General features: G+C 45.3%; 2 protein-coding genes across 2 annotated transcripts in view; one reads left to right on the plus strand and one right to left on the minus strand.

The window, feature by feature from the left end:
* The first annotated feature begins 1,855 nt into the window (after positions 1-1,855).
* Positions 1,856-7,883, plus strand: LOC139213323 (serine-aspartate repeat-containing protein F-like). Its single transcript, XM_070843999.1, has 2 exons — positions 1,856-1,969; positions 5,913-7,883. Exons 1-2 carry the CDS (start codon positions 1,856-1,858, stop codon positions 7,881-7,883), a joined length of 2,085 nt encoding a protein of 694 aa, XP_070700100.1.
* A 7,769-nt stretch (positions 7,884-15,652) lies between these two features.
* The window catches only part of cxadr (CXADR Ig-like cell adhesion molecule), a 33,427-nt gene continuing 28,193 nt past the window's right edge, over positions 15,653-20,886 (minus strand). The window contains exons 4-7 of the mRNA XM_070843310.1: positions 19,207-19,362; positions 18,945-19,067; positions 17,637-17,775; positions 15,653-16,551 (exon numbers count right to left, since the gene is read on the minus strand). Coding sequence (XP_070699411.1) covers positions 16,269-16,551; positions 17,637-17,775; positions 18,945-19,067; positions 19,207-19,362 — 701 coding nt within the window. The 3' untranslated portion in view covers positions 15,653-16,268. The remainder of the gene's footprint in view (positions 16,552-17,636; positions 17,776-18,944; positions 19,068-19,206; positions 19,363-20,886) is intronic.

A 20,886-nucleotide genomic window follows, 5' to 3' on the forward strand; every position in this document is an offset into this window, starting at 1 on the left:
GAACTGAGCAAACAACCTACGCTTCTTTTTGACACCGTGCTTACTCACCTAATGACTCTGATGACTCAAAGTCTTGTTCCTCACACCTGTGCCACACTAGTGGGTGTCGACTTACTAGAAAGTTGCTTGGTATCAGTTCAAACCGCAGAAACATCATGCATCAAGCCACATCAGTTACTTGGACAAGTGAGGGCTCGAGCTCGGTTCAATAACAGTGTTTAAAACATTAGCAGCCTTCACTGGTGAATCATGGCACGTACTTGTGCATTCAGAGGATGCACGAGTTATTGGCAATCCCATTACACTGAATGACCACAGCAGTCATGCTCCCATCTCTGATTGATGATTAGCAGCGAAGCACCCAGGCCGTGCCTCAATCAACTGTTGGCTTGATCTGCTGCTGCTGGTGGGAAATGTGGCTGGCCTGTATTCTTCCTGCCAAATAAATGTCTCCTGCTCCTGTGACCAACACTAATTTTCCTTCAGACCTGCGTACATCAACTGTGCTGTTGGCACGTTATGGGATAGTTCAGCTTTGAACCAGGAGATGGCGACAAACTGCCAGAAATAAAGTCTTGAAGCCCAGCGGCTGTAAGGTCAGAGGTGATGATGATATGCTACTCTCACCTTGGGCTGAAACTAATCATTATTTTCATTAGAGCCACAAACGTTAGACAAGCAAGTAATCAGAAACTTTTCTGATAGTCATTAGATCTTAAGTTTTCTAACCAGCAAATATATATACAGATATTTTCCTGGCACCTACTGCTCTACGATAACAAACAATCACTTAAGTCACTTCAAATCACTGAACTGGTCTTTCAAGCAACATCTCCTATCATTTCTGGTTGAAGCTTCTTAAATGTGAGGATTTGCTGCCTTCCTGTTCCCACATATCATTGAATTTTGGACTGTTGGCAGGACAAAACAAGACATTTGTAACATCAGGGACATTTTTTCACAATGTCAAAATAGTTTCCAATACTTAACAGACCAGAAATGAATGCATTTGAGAAAATAATCAGTACATTAAATCGATAAAAGGAACGATCATTAATTGCAGCCATAATTTTCATTAGTGGATTTCCCAGCAGAATGCTGACATTCAGTTTTCTTGTAATGTCCAACCAGCCGTCTAAATTCAGCTTACTATGATAGAAAATAAAAAAGAAGCAAATCTTCACAGTCAAGACGCTGGAACCACAAAATGTGCAGCAGTTTTGATCATCACTTAATTGTCAATCAGCTAATTGAACAGTCAACTAACCACCGTCACTCTGTAATAAGTGATCATCACGAGATCCACCTCCAGACTGCCGACCGCTCCTACCAGCTGCCTCACCCGAGCGCTGACTGCACAGTCTGAGTAAACTGCTTTTGGATGTTACTACAGATCCTTCCTGCACTGGACAGAGCCTGGCCCCCCAGCCTCCACTGCACCGCCCCCCTGCCAGGGCACACAGACAACATGACCACACGGCTGGGAGGGAGAAACACTCACATAGAAATCCTTTGGACGTTGCTGACCACACAGAAGCCAAATATTAAAATAACTACTGGAAAATCTCACAATTCATTATTCTGAGTGAAGAAGCGCATACAGTAACCAAAATAGCCATCTGTGTAGTCACACAGACTTCATTTGTACAAAGCTATGCATTCAGCCAGAGAGGTTTTAATTACGCTAAACTGCTGTCAGATTGAGTCATAATCAACAATCAAATGAAGTTACTGCCTGAAAGTAATAGAGAAGCCATTTGTGTGCAAAGAGCAACACCATCCACGGTGCTGACAGACAGAGGCTTGTGATTAATGAGGTCTGACAGCAGGGTGTCTGATGGGAGATTCAGTGCAAATGGGATCCCGTGAAAGCAACTTCTTTATCGAACAACACAGTGACAACAGCAACAACATCAACAGAGAGGCTGATGAGACGAAACACAACCAAACCAGTCAGCACTCTGGATCTGCAAGTCACGGATGCTTTTTACTCTGTGGAGGTTTCACACAGTGAGATCTCGACCTCTCAATTAACTTATTGAACTGATCAAATAAACCACTAAATACAGTTTATAATTCATTCTCAATTAACCTCCCACGATGGGTGTTCTCTCCTCTGGCTGCCAGTGTTTTAGGATATCTAACAGTCGTCAAGCGTTCGTCTTATTTTCAGACAGCTCTTAGTTGTTTTAATAAGACATTTAGGTTGTCTGTCAGTCATACGACTGCAAATCTTATCCATGATTCTAATTCTAAATCTGAAATGGTGGTGTACTGTATCTCGTCTCGTCCATCTTATGTGGTTTGTATTGCTGCCTATCTTGGCCAGGCTCTGCCAAAAAAGCAGGGTGAGGAAGTAAAAAGGCTGGTTAAGTAAAAGAAATAGAAATGTTTGGTTTGGACTAAAAACTAAGAAAATAGTGAAAATGCCCATTTTCCCAAAGTCCCAATTAGCCCTCCAGTTCTATCCAACCAGTGGTCCAAAACCCCAAAATATTCAATTTGGAATCACAAAATCTTAAGAAAACCAGAAATATGGATGTAACCAGTTATTTAGTGGCAGTTATACTCAAGACCTAAATCATTAATCATTTATCAAACAACTTCAGCTCTTTGCTGCAGTTCTTCAGGTTTCGTTGCCACCTTTCTTCTGTTTAGTGCTAAATAAGATGGGTCATTCTAAAAACTCCTATTTTGTTTGTTTCTGACTTGATTTGCTTTGACACCTGTAAACTTATTACTGTCTAGTTATGTAATGTGATGAACACAAGGTGGCACCAGTGTACACCGCTACGCTGTGAGACAAAAGCAGCAACACAGAGTTCCAGTGGATGGGTGCTGTGCAGCAGCACTGTCGTCTCACCTGACCTGGGAGGGGGGAACCGGTGTGGCAGGTTGACTTCCTCTGACCAGCGACATGTGCCTGGAACTGAAATGCACACAGTCATCACACATGCTGACAAACTGGAAGAGCAGCGCGGCATAGTTGACGCTCCTCAGGTGTCTTTGTTCTTGTGTTTGAGCTCAGGAGGAAGCCAATAAAGCCACGGCCTCGACACTCGTCTGAACTCTGACGCCTGGAATTCATCCCAAAACTCAAAACTGAGAGTCCTCATAACGGGAGCCACACCTCTCGGTGTCTCTGAGCTCACACGAACACCTGACACCTCAGTGCTTTTGAAAACAAAGCCTGGTTTCTGGGAAATGACTAGTATCTTATGCAAAAGACGTAGGATGATATACCATGAGAGGAATAACACACCTACGGAGATTCACTGTTCCTCCCTGTCCATGTCCCTCATCACCTTATTCTTGTGCAGTACGATGCACTGGCTCCTTTCCCCGAGAAAAAAGTAATTATGTGGGAATGCTCATAGTCTTTCCTCCCTGCTGACAACAGTTCTAATCACATCCAAACAAACTCGCTCGGCCGCTCCTAAAAATACTTTCCTGTTTATAAATGGGAAGGCATCCCATTCTCAGTGGGAACGTTCCCCTGGTGTTTCCACTCTCCTGAGAAAAAGCCTATAAACCTACAAACACAAGCCTACCAGTGCCGCTCTCAGTTCTTTTACTGGGATTAAGCTGATGCTCAAACAGCGTTCACTCATCATCATTAGTTGAATCATTTAAATGGGGCAACATATCCGAGTAGCTGTCAAATGTTAAATTCTGGAAAGGATGAGATCAAAAGAGCAAGAGCTGGCCTCAAATATGAAACGCTGTATTAGTGCACAGTGGATCTAGCCCTGCACTGAACCCAGGGAAATTAGCATAATGCTTTAGACGCACTGTATGTATCCAATAATCTTTCACACTAACTGCTCACAGTAGTGGTGAGACGTGCTGACTCTTAGATGAAGGAGGCATTAGCTATCCTATTTGCTTAAACCACTATGTAAACATATCATGACACCAGGTTCAAGCCAAGTGTTGCTGTATGCCCTCTCCAAAACAGAGATTTGTTTTCTTGACTTTAACATATTCTTTTGATCCTCCCACATCACTGTTCGTACTGTACATGCACTGTTTGATGTCAGACGTAAAAAAGCAGAGGAAGCACTGTGAAGCGTTCTCAATAATAACCTGCTGCACTGATGGAAACCTGAAGTATCTGAAAATATCATGACACACACCCCAGTAAGAGGCTGGAGATGCTATGTGTCAACATACTATCAGCTGATGGCCATAGTATGCCTTTCTTAAAGCAGGAATGCAAACAGCCATGTTCTCACAGAGATGTGACCTTCAAAAGACAAGCTGTGTAACAATGTGACACTAGCAAGCAGAGGGTAGCTGTTGTTTCTCACTACTGATTAAGGCACTTCTGCTAACAGCACTCTGGAGTCCTTCACACACTCTGAACTCTACTACTCCTACTACTACGGTATTCTTGGTTCTCAAACAAGATCATTGAGGTTCATCACGCTGACCCAGATATTATCTATGAACTATGAAAGCAATCCAGCTTAATCCTATAGGTTCCATTTTATTTCATTTTCAGCAGGACGGTTTAGGACGACCTTCACACACACACACACACACACACACACACACACACACACACACACACACACTACAGCAGGGCCTCATTAGCCGTGAGACTCTGCTCAATCAGCGCAGACAGATGAACTTTAATTACTGCAGGAGCTGTTTGTTTTTCTCCATCAGAACGTTTCAGTCAGCCAACTCACGTGGAATGCATTATTATGTGAATACTGAGTACTGTATGAGCAGAGCTCATATTTGGGGTCGAAGCTCCTTCCTTCTCATTTTCTGAAAGCGTACACAACCAAGTCCTACACAGAACATGCTGGGGGAGCAATAGTAGTCATTTCTCCTCAAAAGGGTAGGACACTATCCACGTAACTAAGATGGATAAATCTAAACCCTGCACTCCACCTGAAGTTTGAATCGTGACCTGCCGAGGGCCTGCAGGCGACGCCGTTACAAAACAACAAATGTTAACATTTATGTTTAATATTGTGCATGGACCCTTACAAACAGAGGACATTAATGAAATAATATAGAACAACAGGCTAAGAAGCAGAAAAATTATTTATCTGAGCACATCAAAACAAAAAGTAGAGCTAAAATAATTACTCCAATAATCAATTACTTGACCTGAATAATAAACATGTGACCAATTAACTCACTAATCAGTTCCAATCATATTTTAAGCACAAAATTCCAAATTTTTCTTTATTTCTGCTTCTTGGTTCTTTTAATTTGCTTAATTTCTTTGTTTTATATCATTTTCAACTGAATATTTTTGAATAACTTCTGGACTGTTGGACAAAACAAGCAATCTGATGACTTTACCTTGGGACTGTGTCTGTGGAGTCAATATGGCACCTAGCTGGTGTAACGAGAGCCAAACTGGGTTGTGTCCATGTTGAAGTTACAGAAAAGTGATAAACAGCAGACTTTGTAAAGCACAGAAGGAGCAAAATGGGGCTAGCACAGGTGTAGCTAATGACATTAATGACAGCTCAGTCCCGTCAGAGTATCTATAAATCATCCCTGTCTAGAGGCGGCTCACCCAAATGGGCTGCAGCTATCAGTGTTATTAATTACACCTGTGCTTTTTCAGCAAAAATGTCTGGACTCAGTAAAACTGTCTGGACTATCCATAAAGCAAACAGACAGCATTACCCTCTACTAGAAAGCCCAGTGGATACACTGGGTCAATAGGAACCTGTCAACACAACAGCAACTAGTTGGAAGGAAAGGTCCCAGAGTGTATTTCTGTAGCTGTGGCACTTCAGTTCAGTTAATTCACATCACACATTCACATGACTGTCAAACATACTGACAACAGAAGACGTTAGCTAGCAGGCAGTCAGAAAAGTAAGCAATAATGCTAGCACACAAGCACAGAGAAGACATAGCCAAGACATTACCTCGTTAAGATTACCAGCAGCAAAGACACTGATGAGGGCAGTGGTGAGGACAGTGATGAGGACAGTGATGAGGACAGTGATGTGGACAGTGGTGTGGACAGTGGTGAGGACAGTGATGTGGACAGTGGTGAGGACAGTGATGATTACAGTGGTGTGGACAGTGATGTGGACAGTGGTGAGGACAGTGATGAGGGCAGTGATGATTACAGTGGTGTGGACAGTGATGATTACAGTAGTGTGGACAGTGATGTGGACAGTGATGAGGGCAGTCATGTGGACAGTGGTGAGGACAGTGATGAGGGCAGTCATGTGGACAGTGATGAGGACAGTGATGAGGACAGTGATGATTACAGTGGTGTGGACAATGATGTGGACAGTGGTGTGGACAGTGGTGAGGACAGTGATGATTACAGTGGTGTGGACAATGATGTGGACAGTGGTGTGGACAGTGATGAGGGCAGTCATGTGGACAGTGGTGAGGACAGTGATGAGGGCAGTCATGTGGACAGTGATGAGGACAGTGATGAGGACAGTGATGATTACAGTGGTGTGGACAATGATGTGGACAGTGGTGTGGACAGTGATGAGGACAGTGATGATTACAGTGGTGTGGACAGTGATGAGGACAGTGATGATTACAGTGGTGAGGACAGTGATGTGGACAGTGATGAGGACAGTGGTGTGGACAGTGGTGAGGACAGTGATGATTACAGTGGTGTGGACAGTGATGAGGACAGTGATGATTACAGTGGTGTGGACGGTGATGAGGACAGTGATGATTACAGTGATGTGGACAGTGGTGTGGACAGTGGTGAGGACAGTGATGTGGACAGTGGTGTGGACAGTGGTGTGGACAGTGGTGAGGACAGTGATGAGGGCAGTCATGTGGACAGTGGTGAGGACAGTGATGAGGGCAGTCATGTGGACAGTGGTGAGGACAGTGATGTGGACAGTGATGTGGACAGTGATGAGGACAGTGATGTGGACAGTGGTGAGGACAGTGATGAGGGCAGTCATGTGGACAGTGGTGAGGACAGTGATGTGGACAGTGGTGAGGACAGTGATGAGGGCAGTCATGTGGACAGTGGTGTGGACAGTGGTGAGGACAGTGATGAGGGCAGTCATGTGGACAGTGGTGAGGACAGTGATGAGGGCAGTCATGTGGACAGTGGTGAGGACAGTGATGTGGACAGTGATGAGGACAGTGATGTGGACAGTGATGTGGACAGTGGTGAGGACAGTGATGAGGGCAGTCATGTGGACAGTGGTGAGGACAGTGATGTGGACAGTGGTGAGGACAGTGATGTGGACAGTGATGTGGACAGTGGTGAGGACAGTGATGAGGGCAGTCATGTGGACAGTGGTGAGGACAGTGATGTGGACAGTGGTGAGGACAGTGATGTGGACAGTGATGTGGACAGTGATGAGGGCAGTCATGTGGACAGTGGTGATGATGTGGACAGTGGTGAGGACAGTGATGAGGACAGTGATGATTACAGTGGTGTGGACAGTGATGAGGACAGTGATGAGGACAGTGATGTGGACAGTGGTGTGGACAGTGGTGAGGACAGTGATGATTACAGTGGTGTGGACAGTGATGAGGACAGTGATAATTACAGTGGTGTGGACAGTGATGAGGACAGTGATGTGGACAGTGGTGTGGACAGTGGTGAGGACAGTGATGAGGACAGTGATGATTACAGTGGTGTGGACAGTGATAAGGACAGTGGTGTGGACAGTGGTGAGGACAGTGGTGATTACAGTGGTGTGGACAGTGATGAGGACAGTGGTGTGGACAGTGGTGAGGACAGTGGTGTGGACAGTGGTGAGGACAGTGGTGAGGACAGTGGTGAGGACAGTGGTGAGGACAGTGATAAGGACAGTGGTGTGGACAGTGGTGAGGACAGTGATAAGGACAGTGATGAGGATAAAATAATTACTCCTGGGACGGCCTTTTATAAAGGTGGGGCTGCAGGGTAGCAGACACAAATCAGCAAGGCCGTCACAGAGTGTTTAAACAGGGCACCATGTCTAAGGTGCATTGAATGTGTGTCCCAGTTCCACGAGTGTCACATGTGACTGGAACTACAGACGTCTGCGTGGATCCACTATCACTGTTAACATGAAGAACAAGAAATAATAAGAAACATAGCAAATTCATGTGAAATTGTGTATCTTTGCAGTTTGACAGTTGTAGTCCACATAAATAAGGTGACTGACTGCAAGTCTGTTACAATAATATGTGGTTGTAAACACCAGGCTTCAGGCAGATTTTTAGTCAAGGACCTTTAACCAATGAAATCCATCTGAGAATTGACTAGTGCTGTAAAACAGGACATGAGAATTTTTAGGATGACCAATAACATAAATCCTTTCTGATGATCCCCTGAAGGTCTCTTAAAACTCCAGGTGCTCTCAGACCCAAATTCATCATTAAAGTAATATGCAAGGATACAATGACAGGAACATTTTAGGTGTTTCAGTAGCAGAGCGAGAATTACACTGTGAAGCTTTATGGCCATAGTTTGTGGTTCAGTTCTATTGGATTAAATTATATTGACAGGATATTTTGTCCATCCCTTGTACATACATGCACACACATACCATTTATGAAACCTCCTTGACATGTACAGGACAGGAAATAGGAGTCTGTATTATGTCAAAGACTACATAATGTCACAATTAAATCTCTTCTGTTATCTCGGTTAGATTGACATTCTCTTCAGAAAGAATCACTTGAATTCCTGCTGGCTTTACTTCATATGAAGGAGCATCTGAAGGAGTATGAAGAGTTGCAGTAATACATAAGGAAGCAAGGGGGAAAACATGGTGTGTTGAAATGAGAGTTGCAGTGTAAGGACTTATGTGAGCTTAAATGTAGGTGCTGTTCAGATGTTTTTCAAGTGTCTTAGTTGGATTAAGGGTTAAGCATCAGATGAGGTCTAAGCCTCATAAGCACTGTTATGTATTAGAGCGTGTGTGTCTGTGTATGTTAAGAAAAAGGTAATTGAGATTTTCATTCAGTTCTCTTCAGTTCTCATGGAGCCTGCCATAAACGGCTACTGTCTGTACTGTGGAGTTTTTACTTTGACAATCCAGATTTGGCCTAATCAATCAAATCAATAATAAGAATCAGAATCTAAATAAATGAAATGGTTTGACAAAAACAGAAAACCCTAGTATCTGTGGCTGTCACAGGCACATCTCCACTGAGCCAAAGGATGACACAGTGACCCGACTCCCACATTTGTGCACTGCGACAGATTGTCGTTTAGTGAGCTAAGGACTCAAAGCACATCCTCTGAACCCAGGCAGCAGGAACTCTGAGCCAAAGCTAACGTTACGTTTGTGATGGCCGTTTTGCTTGCGTTTATACGACTGTGGCATTTAACAGATAAGCTCCTGCCGCAGCCTGGGAGGTTTTACTTTGAAAATCTGTGTGTGTGTGTGTTGCAGTTAACTGCACTTAACGGCCGAGTGACTCTTGGCTCAGACTGGTCACCTAATAGAGATTAACATGAGAGGCACAACTCGAGCTCCAGCACATTCTCAAAGGAATAAGCAGTGAAACCATTTGTTAGCTGCAGTAGTAGTTACAGTATGTAGCAGGAGTTTCACAGAAGTGGCCGCTAAACGGCACAGAGATCAGAGAAGCTAATTAGCAAATCTCACTCAGCTGTGTGTCTCCACCTGCAATGAAAAGGCTGCTATGCTGCAGCATTTTGATGAAAAGAAAAAGATGCATAACGAGTTAAAATTGTGAGAGTGAGAGGAAAAATTGAAGAGAAATCTTTAAGAACCCCTGTGACAGATGGAGTGCTGCCTGCATGGAGGGGGTCTGTCTGTGAAGGTGGCCTGAGCTACGTGTCCAGCATGGAGAAAAGACATTGTCTAATTGCTTAGCTGGAAATAGCCTGTGGTTGTGGTTGGGTGGGATGGGTGGTGGGGGGAGAGGAGGGGGTTTGCTCTTGTGCAGAGGGGAAAAGGGATTACCCCATCCTGTTAAATCACTACCCTGACCTTTACCCTCGCTGTGGCCACTAATGGTGATACGACTGCACATGGATACACTAATGCGTATGAACACACACATGGACAGACACACACACACACACACACACACACACACACGATATATCACTGACATCACTGTGGTAATAATGGAGATGACCCCAATCATCAGAGGGAGAAAAAGGGGAAACTGAGCCTCATTCCCTCGCCAAGGCTACATTTTATCGCCGGCCTCCATTGTGCCCTCCTGATGACATGGCACTGGAGGTTGGTCACCTATAATGGAGTCCAGCCGAGGTGCAGATTAAAAGTACAAATCACATTGTAAACGACTGAGCTGAGGTGCACTGTGTAACCTCCATCTTGGTTTGAAGCACGGTGCCTCCGTGGTTCCAATCTCTCAGCTTGACTCAAGGAAGATAAAAGATAACAGAGCAGAACGTTGGGACAAAAGATCAAAGGATGTGTGCAGCTGCAACACACCACAGAGAGAGGATATTAGAGCAGGTGTCCTGCCTCTCTGCACATGTGGCCGGATCCAAACCTATTCTCCTGCAGCGCCATATGGAGGCCGGTTGAGGAGCAGCTCCGATGGCGTTAATTTCTCCACACGTGGGGGGGCCTCCTGTGGTAAGGAGCTAAGTGCTGCTCTCTCTTTTGCTCACGCACCACGCAATGTTCCCCCCAGTGAATAAAATGTCACATCTGCTGATGAGCGTCACCTCAGTGATCCATGAAGCTCACCAGACAAAGCCCCCCCCCACCCCGGAGAGAGGAGGATCTGGAAATAACGAAACATGAACATGATGTTCTTGGACTGGGTATAATCTCAGCATGCATCCACTACCGCTCCCCACTTCTCCCTCGGGCGCAGACGGGAAGGTCATCCATCAAAAGTCACTTATTAGTCATCGAAATGTGAGCGGCGTGGGGTCGAGACAGTGACCCAATAGGAGGCTGAGATGCATCGGGCGTAGAGGGCGGCCTTTAACAGATGACTCCATATCGACCACAGGGAAGACGGGAGAGGTGGGGAGGGCTGTTGGATGGTGTACTGGAGCTCTGTTCCTCCCAGACTGGGAGATGAGGAAGACTGACAAATGAGTGCACAGCAGCTGGGTAAGCCTCATGAGAAATCTGGGCTGTCTGCAGGCGTAGCAGACAGAGTGGGATGATTGGCTCAGGTCCGGACTCGGCTCCCTCTCCACAGAGTGTCCTCCACCGGTCTCCAGCCATAACATGCAGGTTGTTCAAGGCGACATACGGTTGAGTGCAGTGAGTTTTAGCATGGTGACACATTGATGTTTTGCCTCCTTCTCCGATTCATTTGACATGGCACACTGACTGTGCATTTAAAGTTCAGACTGTCACCTTTAATTTGAGAGTAGTCTCACACGACTTGTGCTGTTCAACCACGGTTACTTACTTACCCTCCCACGTGTGTGATATTAATATTATGGTTAGTGTGAAAGGATGCTAGATTGAAAAAACAGAATTTGCCACCCAAACGTAGGATTTCAGGATCCTTTTTAGACTAAACACTTCAATGTAATCTGTGTGGTTGTGAATAGTAGGCCCACAGCAACCAGAGACAAGAGGGACCGGGTCCAAAAAGGGCTGTAGCTCCTCAGCCATTCATCCGTCTGTAAAAGCTTACACTCACATCATAATCTGTGTCATTTTACATCCAAAGTGCTAAAAGCGCAGAGCCAAAATGTTAATGTACTGCTGTGCCAATGGAGCTGATGGAGCTCAGTCTTCATGCATATGCATATTCCCCTATCCTACCCAGAATTCCCCCTGCAACGCTCTCCCAACCTGACTGAGAGGTTTCTAAAAACGGCAGAAAGCTTAACGCCTGTGACAGCAGACGTCACACTGGAGGAGACCCATGCTTTTAGAGGCCTCTTTTGTTAGCAGGGAGCGAATCACGCTTTACAAGATAAATCATCCCGCTAGCAGCCGGCTTAGACTGTGTACAACCAGATATGGTTGCCAAGGAAACCCTCCTGGAGAACCAATGAGCTTTTTTTGCCATACCAGCCTCCTTGATCTGTGCAAACAATTAATACCTTACCCAGGCAGAAGGGAGGGAGCCGGGGGAAGTGGGAGGCAGGCACAAATCCCCAGGTGCTTAGCACACCACTCTCTCCCTTCAGCTATGTGAATGAGGACATGAGGTAAAAAAAAATAAAAAAATCACAAATGGATATTGGGCTGGAAGACACTGAGGGATGATGTATGACTCGTTGTACATTAATTCAATGAGAACAGTGTTCAGTCCATAAATCTAATCTGCACACGTGCTGTAGCACACATCACTAATGTCCTTTTAATGAATGTTTTGAATGCAGAGCCATAAAAGTGCCATTATATGCCGCCACATCCATTTGCAGGGCAGCTGTGATTGTGCAGGTCTCACTGCAGCTGAACAAATCCGGCGAATCAGAGAAGCCCTGATGTGCAGAGCTGCCGGGGAGCCATTAGGATCCACAAGTGACTTCGACTAGCCACAGATCAATGCTCTGGGGCCCTATCTATTACTGACATCCAATTATAGCAATGGACATCCGCTTAGCACTGCTACTAAGTGCTTTAGTCTTTTTATTGACTACCTGTCAACAGCCTGCACACAGTGGAGCTATTGGCTAATAATCAGTTATCGATCTGCCAACATGCCAAGATCACCAGTGTGTTGTTAAGTGTACGGAGAGTGTGAGGAGGGCGACAGTGGTCACAACAGAAACATGTCATTACCAATATGTGCATGATTTGTCCCTCAGTCATTAGCTGGGCATTTCACATCATCCAGCTTACTTCATTTAAAAGCTGATTTTGTACAACTTTGAGCTGTGCTGGCTTGCAATTAAAGTAATGACCCACATTAACCAAAGCGGGAAATTGGTTGTAATTTAAAAAAAAACACTAAGCAAATGGAGGAATACAGTGCACCTGGGGAAGGGCAACGAGTCAATAAAAGGCCTGCAAGATGAGTGGACAGTTCAACAGTGCTGGTAGGCAAGCTAGGTCACAAACCTCTGGGTGTTTACACTGGAGCTGAACAATGAGCACTGGAGACGGCAGGCGGCGACGGTGTCTGCCCGCCTCATTGATTAATTACAGTCATTAAGTGGTTAGAAAGTCACCTCACCTGGTGTTAGGGGTGGAATTCACCGGCTGATCAAAATGAATCATTGTCAGAGAGCTGCAGGAGGCCGAGTCCCCAGAGAGCGGGCGCCACTGGAGAGCAGAGAAATTGAGTTTTATTCATGCTCAAGTCAACAGCTGCTACTGCTTCTGTAAACAAACAGACATGGCTGGCAATTCTTTTTTTTTTTTTTTTTTATTTCAAGGACTTTTATTATTCAAAAATACAGCACAAAAAATTCACACAAAAAGAAAAAAATGGTTTTCACACAGTGTGCAAACCTCAAAGGAGACCTTCATATAATATTAGTATGCTGATTTCAAAGCTACAGTTAATGTGGTTAGTAGTAGCTGTCATCAGTGATCTGAGCACGTAGAGGGACAGCGACAGGGCCGCCTCCCAAAGAGCTCCGCACAGTCTGTCAGCAGGTGAAAGGAACTACAATTCTACAGGGGTCCATCCTGACCGCTAACTCCCTTCATGAACAATAGACTTGCTCTCACACACACACAAACACGCACACACACACTTGTACTTCTATGTTTGTGAGGACACTCGCTGACATAATGCATTTCCCAGGCCCTAACCCTAACGCTAACCTAAACCTAATTCTAACCTTAAAACCAAGTCTTAACCCTTGAAGTTGTGAGGACCAGGGGAAACTCAATTCTCAAAAAAGTCCTCACTCTGCTGGTTATAGTTCGTTTTCTAGTCCTCACTATGTAGGAAGTACAAGAACCCACACACACACACACACACTGTGCTTAAGAGGAACTGACAGATATAATTTCTTTGTCCAGGCGCGCCCAAGTTTCACTTTACTGGGTGTTAGAAATAGGTGCAACATCAAATCTGCCAGGACGCACAGGGGCCAAGATGTATCTACAACTGTCACCTCCCCTTAGATCCTACAATCCACACACAAAAACGTACACACACTCACACACACAATTTGCAATCATACCAGACAGCATTTAAACTGCACCGACAAGACCCACAGCGCCCCTCCGCTTCGGTTTTAGATATAGATTTGCCAAGCACAGCATCACGGTATCACGTATACATAGACACACCATCATCTTTATAACATTTGACTGTGTTGTGGTTAGATAGGGTTACTTCGGCAGGATATTCATAAATACAGCCAGATCCATTTATGAACCAGAACCACATCAATTTACTTACTTTTAAATCAAAGGTTAAAAAACACAAAGTCATGTTTTGGAATAAAAAAAAAAAAAAATCAAAGCTTTAAGACAGTGCTGTTAAGCTGTGGGGGGCTTTGTCTGAAGTGAGTGAGGGAGTGAGTGAGTGAGGGAGTGAGTGAGTGAGTGAGTGAGTGAGTGAGGGAGGGAGGGAGTGAGGGAAGACTTGACCTGACTGAGGCAACAGAAAACAATCGACAGGCTCTCTGTGAATAATTATTGTTTCTCTCTGGTGGCTGTGGACTATGATGGCCATTCAGGATCTGAAGCTATTGCACACAGCACAGAGCACATTGGTGGTCGTGCTATGACGCAACGCGACTGGGGCAAAAAGGCACAATAGAAGCACAGAGGTGAACTTGTGGGGGGGGGGTGTAAGGCTGAAATAAGGAAGAGAATAAGGCGTACGAGCAAAATAAACAGTTTGCCCACTCCAAGTATTCACACTGGGAGTTTAGTAGCACACAAGATGAGATGTTGGGCTTCCTAACTTTTTCGCAGAGAAGGGAAGTTTGGGTGTTTTCTAACAGCAGAATAACCCACACACTGCTACGACTGGCCAAGGGAAACTTACACAGACTGACTGAACAAACGTTAATGTTATCCAGCACTGACAGACATTGGATTCAGAGCACTTCAATTCAGCATTCTAAAACTTTTCACATTTGTTCCTCTTTGGGAGCACTTTCTTCATGTACGCAGGCTTTACAGAAGTCCAGTTAACACCAGAGTAGCCGTGCAGGGTTTCATATTGACCACGGAGGGAAGGTTAATCAAGATATTGGTGATGCAAATATGGAGGATTACAAACGCAAGACATCTGAGGGGTGCCTCAAACTACAGATGATTAAGACTTGGTGCCCTTGTCCTGCTAATATGGTGTGTGTGTGTGTGTGTGTGTGTGTGTGTGTGTGTGTGCGTGTGTGTGTGTCTGGGGAGGCCGACATGTTCTGGTGGTCACAGGGGTTAGGGGCCTGTTGACAGTCAAACACAATCAAAGCTGATTGCTCAGTGAACCTTGCTGTCCAGCTGCCCCCTTAGTTCCCTGTACACCACCCCCTCTAAGATCTCCGGAGGAGGGATGGCTTTTATTGTTTTTTAAGCTCGGTCAAGAAGCAATAATCCACCCAATCACAAAATGTGGTGGCCTGAACCTCCCCCTCATGCGCAGCCAATCCTGGCCACTTAAGCTGCCCTCCCTACCCAGACTGGACAATTCAAACGGTGAACGGTTCAACAGAAAACGGCTGACCCAAATAGACACTTTTCAGCTGGGTCGAAGGATTAGATAGATTAGGTTGAAAGATTCAGATGGTTTTTTCTTCTAGTAAGTCTGTCTTACGTGTTTTCCAAAGGTCAGAACTCGTTTTACCCCCAGTGTATGGAATTATACATTTGTCAGAAACTAGCAGAGACTGGATTGCCAGAAGAATGATCATACTGTTATGTAGGCATGAAAAAGATGATAGATGAACTATACATTTCCCAAACTCCCGTCCACATACATACACTTATATTCACACACACTTACAGCTGCAGTTCTATACATACATGCATGCATACAGCTGTACAGCTGGCCAATTAGGGGCCTGGATCTGTTCTAAACATACAGTATCTCTACAGCAAGGGCCATCTATGTTTAAAAAAAACATGCATTCACTTATGTACAATATAATATGTATTTTGACCATTCTGCCTTTTCTCCACTAATTCATTTTTCAGTTAGAAAGTCCAGGAAGTAAAATTCATAAAAGTTTTTTGTGTGTATTTGTATTTGATAAAAAGTTAATGTGCTCTGTTGTGATTCCAGTACAACTCAATTTCTCTTGTTAGCACCACAGCAGAGCCAGAGGAGTACACTCCCATTTGTAAATAATGAAGAGCTAGAAGTCAGGCGAGTCAACCCATCCGAACTCCTGCTCCATCTTCATTGGCTTGTGTCCTTCTCCTTTCCTCCGTTCCTCCCATCGTTGCACGGTCCCTTCTCGAGAAGAGGACAAGCTAGACAATTGAGCCGTCCCTGTTCTGGGCAGGGATCATGACGGGGATGGCCCCCATGCGGCTGAGGTTGGGGCCAGCCATCTTGGCAGCATTGGGTGGGGGCAGAGGGACTTGGCTCGGAGGCCTCTCGTACTCCTCTGATGAGGGAATCTTGTCGTACTGGGGCTTCAGGGCGTACTCGTGCAGGTTGGAAGGCGACATGGAGCCCAGGGAGGAGCGCTGGCTGCCCACGGTGAAGCTGCGCGCCGTTGAAACCCGACTCTTGGGAGGGGGCACATCCTCTCTGAGGAGACAATAAAACAAGACCATAAACTCACTTTTCATTAGCTTACCTGAATGTCAAGTCAGAAAAACTGAAATGGAAAATGATTTTCTCAGGGGCTGAAACCATAAGTGAAGTTTGATGACACAGATATAAAAGCAAAAGAAAGTCTGGCACTCGCTGGCCACGGTGAGGAAACCAATGAATACCTAAAGAGTCATTTCAAGAGCGAAATGTGATTTGACTCAATAAAGGAGGGCCAAATAATTGAGTAGGCCCGTTTGATTGGTTGTAGCAGTGTCTGCACTGCTCAGCCACACGGACTGTTTAATAGCCTGTAGATTGAGCAGAGCAACCAAATGCAGCTATGCCCTCTACTCCCTCTGCCACCACATTAACAACTAATAAGCAGCAATAATCCAGTTAAATGCTCAATCAAACTGAGCCTGAGGGACCAGAGCTTGTTTAGTCCATAGCTTCATGCTGAGGCGTTCCAGCAAATGTGTGCGTCTGTGTATACGAGGCAGGACCAGTGGTCTAATCCTCTTTGTCCTACAGCGGGAGCAGTGTCACATTGTGGTCTTAGACAGATTCAGTCCGCAGCAGAGTGATAGTAAGCCCACGGGTTGTACAGAGTGTACAGAGCCTGCAGGCTGGATGGAGAGCTGGATGTCGAGGGGGGAGGTGGGGGGGGGGTTAGGGTAGGTTGCACTGGATGGGGGAGGTGGGGGGCAGCCAGCAGCAGACATGACACAGGATCCACAGAGCAAACAAAGCTTTCAAACTGATTACCACAGCTGTTTATTTGAGGAGGGGTAAAAAAAGAGAAACGCTGATGGAGAAAAACCATTTTCATGGTTGTTGCAGCTGTGTTATCGTGTGTGTGTGTGCGTGTGTGTGTGTGTGTGTGTGTGTGTGTGTGAGACAGCCACAGGTCATACTACATGGGGAGCTGGGATTACTAATCACACGTAACCTATGACATCTTTAATGCTTACATTTAAGCCAGTATTATTCAACGCGAGACACAAACGACAGCATTAAAAATGATACTTCCATCAAAAAGGAGCACTGGGTAAGTCTCAGTGATGTTTTGGTGGGTTTACCTGATCTCGTTGCAGATTTCCTTCTCGTACCTCTTCCTGTGACGGGCACGGCAGCAGCAGAAGAGGATGATGGCAATAATGATGAGGATCAGGAGTACAGCGATTATGGCTCCTGCGACGATGCCTGCAGTGTTGGGGGCTGGACAACACATGGCAGAAAATGTCTGGAAGGGTAGCTGTTTGTTCGGTGGGTAGCAATGACTTAAACACAACTAAAGAACTACAGGTCTGACCTCAAAATATAGTCCTAGGATAGCATCAAAGAGTCACGGTAAGAAAACCCCTGGCTCAGTCTGCTGTACCGCAGCTTAGTGGTAGTAGGAAAAAGTACTAAAAACAATGTGGAAGTGACACTTTGTATTTTTGTACGATGGCGACATCACGCTCTTCCACTCAGCCACAGCTGCAGCACTTCACAGTCACAGTGTGTGGTACCACAGCTTCTACTTCTTAGGAAGCAGGCACTGCCTAAATCCTCAAATCTTGTTCATAGCACTCCTGAATCAAATGAATATTATCTTTCTAAAAGCAATGGAGTCTACGGTAGGAGTTTGTGTTCAGTGGCGGTAGCTTTGGGAAGAGGATTGTCTACATTATAGCACAGCCACTCAGTTTGCAAAAGCCCATTCGTGTTTCACATTTATCTGTGACTAATGGCAGCTTCATCTTCTACTTGTTGGTTAGGATTTCCTCACTGAAGACAACTGAGCTTCGGTTGTACATGTAACGCTGATAAATGGACCGCCGGTACAGGCACGGGAAAAATATGTTTTTGTACTGATAAGTATATTTGTCACAAATACCTAATAACCTGATGGATCCGAAGTACAAAGCTGTTAATGACAGTGTAAGGTAAAAAAAAGTTTATCATATTAATACATTTGGAGCCAAACTAGTGGAACGGCTTCATGGTGATGACAATATCTGCCTGTCACTTCCAGTCTGAAATATCTCAACTAGGGCTACAAAGATTGGTTTATCAATTGATCGACAGAAAGTTGATCAGTGACTATAATTGATTGTCTTTTTAAAACACAAATGCAAAACATTTGATTCCAGTCAAATGTGAGCAAATGATAGTAAATGGAATATCTTGTGAATATCTTGGTTTTCTCATGTTTTAAAGACTTGAAAGGAAGACTTCCATATTGTACCTGTAAAGGAGTCTGCCTTAGTGACAAGCTTTTGAGTGTAGAAGATACATTAGTCAGCAGACTATTTGACAGCAGTTTTAAGATGCGGTCAGACAGCAGAGCAACAGGTCTAATGTGAAACAGGCTGAATGCATGACGTTAGTTGGGTACTCACGAGGTGTCACTTTGAGATACAGTATACATTCCTCAGTGCCAACACGGTTGCTGGCAGTGCAGCGGTAGGTGCCAGATGCGCTGGCAGATGCGTTCCTCACGTTAATGGTACCTCCCACAGAATCTGTGGTGAGGGCACAGAACACACACACACACACACACAAGGAGGAGATGACTATAGGAAACAGAGAGAGGACCGGTGTGTGTAGGACTTGAAAACTCTTGTCTATTTGTTTGGGAGTGCTTGTGAAAGTGTCCATTACCCAACACAGCGGAGGCGGGCAGCAGCTTGTTGTCACTGGTCTTCTCCCAGCTGTACTGCAAGGGGTTGGTGCCCTCGTTAGATATACACCTCAGCACAATGTCTTTGCCTTCCTGTGTGGGGCCTTCAGTGTAGCACCTGGGCTTGGATGGCTTCACTGTGGCGAGGAAAGGAACGGAGGAGGAGAGTGATTGAGAGAGGTGAAAATGGCAGACACAAGCAGGTGGCCACATTAACTCAGTCCTCATGCCTCCAACCCTGTTATTTTTCACTCCACGTTGTGGGCAGGTTGTGTGTCTGTGTATTGTGTATTCCTAAAGTTGATTTCCTCCCTTGCTCCAAGCAGCAGTCATCAGCATAATGAGAGCAGTTATCAGAGTAATTGATACAGCTGCTGTCATTACAGGAGCTGTCACTCAGGATAATCGCAAGGAAGATGGGAGCTGTGTGCCATTGGACACACAAACATGCACACACGTGGCGCTCAGGGTTAAGGATGGAGGCAAAGCTTTCTGACTTAAAGCCGATTGTGCGCAAACACTCCTCGGCCAGTCAAGAGTGCTGGCAGGAGATGAGATGGGGGGATTCAAAAACAAACATAGCTCCAAATTAAAAGCAGACCAACTCATGTGAAACCCAGACACAGTCAGCCAGGCGAGTAGGAAAAAGGGAGGGAGAGCAAAGAGAGAGAGAGACTATGAGGGGTGCTGTTTGGATAGAAAAAAAGGCCACGATTCACGTCTGTGCTCTGTGTTCGCTGACAGAAAGCTGACATCATGATGTGGTAATAATGGGTTCTGTAACAACAAAACCCTGGAGTGGGGCTCTCCAGATCTGAACCAGGTGTCAGGCGGGAGGGGGAGCTTAGCAGGCATAACCGTAAGGATTAACAGTAGACTGACAGTACTGAGTGCTCCTCTAATTTAATAAACACACACTGGGTCAGGATGGAGGGGGAAAAACAGAGAGCAGGGGAGCAAAAATTAAGCGAGCGCTGATGGACAGATGGTAGAGTGATGAGGGCCAAGGCTGTGCAGCTCCTAACTCACTGGCCTGATCTTTACCGCTGTTGTATTGCACCTACACACACGTTCACGTAACACACAGTAGCTCTAAATGTCAGCGAGCGATGACATTTTGAATGCATCTTTTAAAGGTGAAAGTCAACTCCACGCGTCGAAGGGCTGTAACATACAGCTCCTCATATTAGGACTGCTGTCCGATGAGCAGATTTATTTGTTTGAAAGATGAGGTCAAAGAAGAAGGTGACAGGGGCTGGGAGAGCACAGAGAGATAAAGGGCAGAGCGATACAGCCAACCTGGCTCTGTTAAACGAACAATGAATTGAGATTTATGTGTCGCACAAGGCTATGGTGTGGATGAGATAAGTAGAAAGGGATTGCTAGATTGTGGTATTCACTGCGGTCAGGAGATGCACATCTTCAAATGGTGACGACTGACTGGTTAAAATGTAAAGTGAAATATAAGCCACTACTGACGAAAGCCAGGAAGACAGACTTAAAGAGAGTGGCTGTTGATCTTTGCAGTGAGACCCTGGATGCCCTGAGGATTGTCTAGACTTGAGGCACACAGAGCTACATTATTATTTGTAGAGAGTATAGGTGGGGTTTAGTCAGAAACAGTTGTGAGAGTTGCTGACATGCAGTGCTGAACTGCAGGT

This window comes from Pempheris klunzingeri, chromosome 14 (assembly GCF_042242105.1).
Source record: "Pempheris klunzingeri isolate RE-2024b chromosome 14, fPemKlu1.hap1, whole genome shotgun sequence".
Taxonomy (NCBI): domain Eukaryota; kingdom Metazoa; phylum Chordata; class Actinopteri; order Acropomatiformes; family Pempheridae; genus Pempheris; species Pempheris klunzingeri.